Raw genomic sequence first — 7525 nt, 5'->3', positions numbered from 1 at the left:
TCAAATGAGAAATGTTTACCTCTCATCTTGATGTTTAGAACTTTTTTTCGAACACCATCATTGATGAAGTAATATTTATCCTCAAAGGATACTTTGTATCGTTTTACCAACTGACAAATACTCAACAAGTTTTGATCAGTAACAGGTACACAAAGAACATTTGAAATTGCTTTATTACCTGAACTTATTTTGATGACAACAATTCATTTTCCTTCAACAATAACCTGGTCCCCATTTCCGATCCTAACTTTGGATATTTCAGTAGACTTTAATCCTTTAAACTAACTCTTGTTATAAGTCATGTGGTTGGTGTAACTGCTATCAATCAACCAAAAATTTTGTTAAAACCTCAATTAAGATACATGTTGCAATAAAAAGATGATCTTCTTCTTCTTTTCAACAAAACCTCAATTAAGATACATGCTGCAATAAAAAGATGATCTTCTTCTTCTTTATTGACCATACGTGCATCTGCTTCATGGTTCTCAAATTTGTTTTTTAAAATCACTGCTTCATGGCCAAGTTGATTGCACTTAATGCACTTTGCTTCTGGTGTTTTCCAACATCTGTATGGTGGATGATGCATTTTTCCACAGTGCTCACAAGGTGGATAATTTTTAAAATTTTTACCTATTTCTCTGAATTTTGTGGTTGGCTACTAAGGCTCATCTTGCATCATAGGTTTTGTTTATTCCAGTGCCTGAAATGAATTTAACAACTCTGCCAAGGAAATCTTGGACAGATCTTGTGTATGTTTCAAGGTAGTTATACATGCTTCATATCTTTTGGGCACTGTAAGAAGAATTTTATCAACAATTCTTGAATCTTTAAATTCATTGCCTAGTAATCTTACCTTGTTAACAATGCCAAATAATTTGTTCGAGTACTCTTTAACTATCTTAGAGTCTTTCATTCTCTGCAACTCGATCTCTCTTATTAAATTTAGAACTTACATTACTCAGATTCTTTCATCTCCAACATATTCTTTCTTCAGATAATTCCAAATTTCTTTTGGTGATGTGAGAGACATAATTCTTGAAAAAATAGTTATTGAAATAGAAGCAAAATAGAGTTGTCTTTGTTTTAGATTTCATGGTTTTCTTTTCCTTGTGACTTTTAATTTGGGCTATGGTGGAATTATTTGGCAGCAGATTAATTTCATAATCCGTTTCCATAGTTTCCCATAGATCAAGAGCCTTCAAGTAAGTTATAATTCTCACAACCCATAATTGATAATTTTCACCATAAAAAACGAGTGGAGCTATTCGTGAAAAACTATTTTCAGAATCTATCTCTTCACTCACAGGTCCTTCAATAAAAATAGCTCTAGATACCAACTGTTGGCTTCAATACTAATACTGTTAAAATAACATAGCAAGGAGAGCCAAAAACTTAGCAGTAGAAAATAGAGATGAGTTAGAAGAGAAGAGATGCAGAGAAGTTTATTTTTCTTTTCTGATAAAGCTGCATATTTTATTGATCATCAACTCCTTCTTAAAGAGTCGCTATTAAAACAAAAAATAGATTAAACTTACCATAAAAAACAACATATTTTCTACCAAAAATGACAGAAAAGACTAATCAGTTTCCTACCAAAAATAGAAATCTCAATTTGACTAAGAGTTGTTTGTAAAAAAAGTTGGAGAAAAATAAAAAATAAATCAGTGCATTATTCGTTAAAGCAACTTTTTAACATTTTTCAAATACTAAAATTTTGTTTGTTAAATATTTTACGGAATTCATTCTTTCTGTGCTATTTCACATCTTACATTTGGTTATAAAAGTTAGTGGAAGACTCCTTTTCGAGTCCATATGAGTTATATTTCTTTCTTGGTCTTTCACTTGAACAAATTAAAGTTACTTTCTTTTTCTTTCTTTAGTTGTATTATTACTCTTGAGATGACATAAAGAAAGGAAGCTTTTTCTTTTGGCATAAAAGATGTATGAATGAAAAGATATTCTAAAAGAAAGGGCAAGAGATCTATTTGCTATTTAAGTCCCAAATTCACATTATTGCAAGCCATATTCATATTCCTACCAATTTATGCAATTATGGAGAAATCTTTCACCTCTTTTCTCTTAATAGTACTCTTGTTGCTTCATTATGCTATGGTTGGTTTAGCTATGACCCAATCCAACATTACCACTGATCAGTTGGCTCTTCTCTCTTTGAAATCCCAAATCATTTTAGACCCTTCTCACTTCTTGGATGAAAGTTGGTCTCCCACAATTTCTGTTTGCCGTTGGGTGGGAGTCACTTGTGGTTCTCGCCACCAGCGAGTGAAGTTCTTGAATCTTTCTAACATGTCTCTTACAGGCAGGATTCCCGGTGAATTTGGAAACCTCTCATTTCTTGTTTCTCTTGACTTGGGAAGCAACAATTTCCATGGACATTTGCCTCAAGAAATTGCACACTTGCATCGGCTTAAGTTTCTTGATTTAAGTGTCAACAACTTCAGAGGGAAGGTTCCCTCTTGGTTTGGATTCTTACACCATCTTCAAGTTCTAAATCTTGGAAATAATAATTTCACTGGTTCCATCCCTTTTTCATTTTTTAATATGTCCACACTTGAGATTTTGAATCTGAATTTCAATTCCATAGAGGGCCAACTACCAAAAGTGATTGGAAGCCTTATAAACCTTAGAGAATTAAGGTTGAAAGGTAACAAGCTCATAGGCTCTATTCCTCTGTCACTCTCGAATGCCTCAAGGTTGGAGGTTTTAGATGTATCTTACAATTCTCTTCAAGGAAACATTCCTGATGGGATCGGTAATCTTCACAACATGAAAATTCTATCCATACAAGTCAACCAACTTACGGGTTCTATACCATTCACGGTTTTCAATATTTCTAGGATCGAAGTCATTGCCTTTACAGACAATAGCTTATCAGGATATCTTCCCAATGGTTTATGCAATGGTCTCCCAATACTCAAAGGGATTTATCTATCCACAAACAAGCTTCGCGGTCATATGCCTACAAGCTTATCGAATTGTTCACATCTTCAAATTCTGTCTTTATCGGAAAATGAATTTGATGGACCAATACATAGTGAAATTGGAAGATTGAGCAACTTGCAGTTATTGTTTGTCGGAGAAAACCATTTCACTGGTATGCTTTATCTTATGAATGCTAGTACTATTGTATCTAATTACTTAAGAATTGCATTTTATTATACATTAACTGCAGGGATAATTCCACAGGAAATTGGAAATCTTGTTAATTTGGGGGAGTTATGGATGGAGAAAAACCAGATTACTGGCTCTCTCCCAATCTCCATATTCAATATCTCATTGCTGCAAATTTTGTCACTGTCGTTTAACAATCTTAGTGGATTCTTACCACGGGAGATTGGTAACTTAACCAAAATGCGACATCTACGGATTAATGGAAATAAGCTTATAGGTACATATATATTCTAATGGTGTCTCATGTTAATTTTTATAGATCCATTAGAACTATTAACATTCTATGAATTTATGCATGTAATGAGTAATAAAATGTAACAATTATAAATTAATCTTCAAGCGTATGACAAGAAACACCATATAAGGAGCGCCTTTTAATGTTTAAAATTAATTTGTTTTATATTTCACTTCAAGGAAACATTCCAGAAGGGATTGGAAATCTTCACAACATGAAAGTGCAATCCATATAACATAATCAGGAAATCTCCCCAATAGTTTATGCAATGGTCTCAAACGGCTTTATCTGTCTTATAACAAGCTTCACAGTCGTATGCCTACAAGCTTGTCAAATTGTTCATAACTTCAATTATTGGGTTTATCATATAATGAGTTTGATGGACCAATGCATAGTGAAATTGAAAGATTGATTAACTTGCAGTTATTGCATCTCAGATATAACCATTTCATTGGTATATTTTTTATCTTATGAATGCTTGTAACTGCTGGTATAATTTGAGTTATTGAACTAATTGAGGTATCTAAGTTTTGTGGTATTAGGCATGGAGAGAAGGCAGATTAATGGTTCTGTTCAAATATATTTATCTCCTATACGTATTTTTTCCCTTTAATACATAAATATGCCCTTTAACTAGACGTCAAATCACATCTATGACCTCCAATTTTCGGTGTGCATAAGTAAACACTTAAACTAGTATAACGTTGAACAAGTAAACACACACGTCCTATGTGGCATAATCTAAGACAAGAATTGGCCACGTAGGATGCCACAAATGACATATGTGTCTATTTGTTCAAGTGCCTACTTGTGCACACCCAAAGTTGGAGGTCATAGATGTGATCTGAGGCCAAGTTAAAGTGCATTTTTATCTATTGTGCCTACTTTTAATACTTTCATATCACCAACAATATAAAGGTTAAAATTTTAGTGGATTCTATCATGGGAGATTGACAACTTAAATAAGATGCAATTCTTATATCTTAGCAAAAATAGGTTTACTAGATTGAACCAATTATTTAAACTCACTAATTATCCACTATATGTGTTTACAGGTGAAATACCCAAAGAGATAAGCCATCTCATTGAGTTGGAGGAACTTGATCTTGCGGATAATAGTTTTAATGGTCGACTTGATATGGATATCTTCAACATGTCAGGGCTGAGAGTAGTTTCTCTTACAAACAATACTTTATCAGGAAACCTCCCACCAAACATGTGTTCTATCTTACCCAACATTGAAAGATTTTATATGTCCTTTACCAATCTTGTTGGGACTATTCCTTATTCCATCTCCAAATGTTCAAAACTTACTATTCTAGAGCTTTCATACAACAAACTTACTGGCCTGATTCCCAACTCACTTGGATATTTGACTCATCTACAGTATCTAAATTTAGGGGGAAACAATTTAACCAGCGATTTATCATTAAGCTTCCTGACTTCCTTAACCAATAGCAGAAATTTTACAGTTCTTGATATATCTTTAAACCCTCTAAATGGCATGCTTCCAGCCTCCATGGGGAACCTTTCGACATATCTTAGAAAATTTATCGCCAACAGTTGTAAAATCCAAGGGCTAATTCCAAATGAAGTTGGGAACTTAAGCAACTTATTATTCCTTGATCTTTCTGGAAACAACTTGGTTGGATCAATTCCCACAACAATTGGCAACTTGAGAAACCTTCAGCGCTTCAACTTGAGTAACAACAAACTTACAGGATTTGTTGGTGATCATATATGTAAATTGCAGCGTCTGGGTGATATTTACTTGGATCAAAATCGACTTTCAGGATCTCTTCCTAATTGTTTAGGGAATATTACTTCCCTTAGGGAGATACATCTGGGTTCCAACAAATTGAGTTCCAATATACCACCAAGCTTAGGGAACCTTCAAGATCTAGTGGTTCTTGACTTATCGTCAAACAACATGGTAGGCTTGTTACCTCCAGAAATTGGGAATCTAAAGGCTATAACAAAGATGGATCTATCGATGAATCAATTCTCAAATGGAATTCCAAGAGAAATTGGAGGATTGCAAAATCTGGCACACCTTTCTTTGAGACACAACAAGTTGCAAGGATCTATACCTGACTCAATGAGAACCATGGTAGGTTTGGAATTCTTAGACCTTTCTAATAACAATATATATGGAATCATTCCTAAGTCTTTGGAGAAACTTCAAAACTTGAAATATTTCAATATTTCTGTCAATAAATTGTATGGTGAAATACCCACGGGAGGTCCTTTCAAGAACCTCTCGAGTCAGTTTTTCATCTACAATGAAGCATTGTGTGGTTCTACAAGATTTAGTGTCCCGCCATGCCCCACTTCATCAAGGCACAGATCAAATAGGAAAAAATTGCTAGTTATTTTTATTTTGCTCGCAATTGCAGTTGTATTTGCTCCTATGACCTTTGTGCTCCTATGGATAAGGTATAGAAGAGGTAAAAGTGTTCCTCAGCAAGCTGACTTATTGTCTACCATAGCAAGAGAAAGGATTTCATACTATGAACTTCTCCGAGCAACTAATGCATTTAGCGAGAGTAATCTGATTGGTTCTGGAAGTTTTGGCTCTGTTTACAAAGGCATTCTCAGAAGTGGAACTGCCATTGCAGTTAAAGTGTTCAACCTGCAACTGGATGCGGCATTCAAGAGTTTTGATACGGAATGTGAAGTTTTGTGTAGCCTTCGCCATAGGAATCTCGTAAAAGTCATTACTAGTTGTTCCAATCTTGATTTCAAGGCTTTAGTTCTCGAGTATATGCCTAACGGGAGTCTTGAGAAGTATTTGTATTCGCACAACTACTTCCTCGACATCAGGAAAAGACTAAGCATAATGATAGATGTGGCATGTGCATTGGAATATCTCCATCACGGGTGTTCGTCGGTTGTGATTCACTGTGATCTAAAGCCTAGTAATGTCTTGCTGGATGCGGATATGGTTGCCCACCTAAGCGACTTTGGCATTTCAAAACTACTTGGTGACGATGAGAGTGATTTATACACTGAAACCTTAGCAACACTGGGTTATATTGCTCCGGGTACGTCTCTTTGTTCTGCTGATTACTCCATTCTTTTTTTCCCACCAAGAAAGTATATTGCATCTTTAAATGAATTGTTTGACTGTAGAGTATGGACTGGATGGACTAGTCTCAACAAAGTGCGACGTATACAGTTACGGAATCATGTTGATGGAAACGTTTACTAGGAGAAAGCCTAATGAGTTTGAGGGTGACCTTAGCTTGAAGCAATGGGTGAGTTATTCATTCCCAGAGGCAATAAAGGACGTCATGGATGCCAACTTGGTAACATCAACTGGTAATCGCTTACAGAAGGAGTTAAATGTTGTGGCATCAATCATGAAAGTAGCATTAGATTGTTGTGCTGAATCTCCGGCAAGAAGGACTAACATGAAAGATGTTGTAGGGATGCTGCAGAAGATCAAGATTCAACTTCTTGCATGTTGAGCATGTTTTTGGAATCTGAGTCACTTGTTTGTTTCAAATTTTTCTAAATTGTTGTATTCATGTAAAGATTATTGTTTTGTATTGTTTTGTATTGTTTTGTTTTAGCAATTGATTTGCATGATTCTGTTTTCAGAAATGCTAGATGGTTGCAATAAATCTCACTGTTTCCTCTTAGTATTATTGTTGCAACAGGGGGGAACTTGTAAATTGAATAAGTAAAACCAAAATATTTTAGAGGAATTAACTGTATGAATACAGATAGGCATGTAATATAAATGGTTAGTATAACAAAATATCCTGATTAGAGAGGAATGGATTTTGTTTGTTCCTACACTGCAGAAGGGATCTGTTATTTTCAACGATTCGCTGGATTCCCCACTATGCTGACTCACTAAGTTTCCCATCTGAAACCGAGTCTTTGTCGCGGCCATACCAACCTGTCCCCGTAAATTTAACACTAAGCAGTTCGTTAAATTAGCTCCAGGTATGCCTCCTGTTAATCTTCTACCTTCTGTTCGAGTAATGTCTCACAGTCCGTTTTTGGTACAGCTGATGGTGTGAGAGACAAGTCTAAAAACGTATTCTTTGCTCTTCGGGGCCCTTTGCCATATTATCGGTCTAACTCTAGGCT

At 35.2% G+C, this 7525-nt stretch overlaps 1 protein-coding gene across 2 annotated transcripts; it reads left to right on the top strand.

The window, feature by feature from the left end:
* Nucleotides 1–1806: 1806 nt before the first annotated feature.
* On the top strand, nt 1807–7176 carry LOC107868419 (probable LRR receptor-like serine/threonine-protein kinase At3g47570). 2 transcript variants are annotated; one of them, XM_047410524.1, is made up of 4 exons: nt 1807–3112; nt 3191–3406; nt 4480–6468; nt 6557–7176. In XM_047410524.1, exons 1-4 carry the CDS (start codon nt 1948–1950, stop codon nt 6892–6894), a joined length of 3708 nt encoding a protein of 1235 aa, XP_047266480.1. In that variant the 5' UTR covers nt 1807–1947; the 3' UTR covers nt 6895–7176. The 2 variants fall into 2 exon arrangements, with proteins under 2 accessions (XP_047266480.1, XP_047266481.1); XM_047410525.1 differs by lacking the exon at nt 3191–3406 and having other exon boundaries at nt 6557–7175.
* Nucleotides 7177–7525: the final 349 nt, after the last annotated feature.

This window comes from Capsicum annuum, chromosome 4, assembly GCF_002878395.1.
Source record: "Capsicum annuum cultivar UCD-10X-F1 chromosome 4, UCD10Xv1.1, whole genome shotgun sequence".
Lineage (NCBI taxonomy): Eukaryota > Viridiplantae > Streptophyta > Magnoliopsida > Solanales > Solanaceae > Capsicum > Capsicum annuum.
The sequence above is the reverse complement of the archived record's forward strand: the minus strand, read 5'-3'. Positions and strand labels throughout refer to the sequence as shown.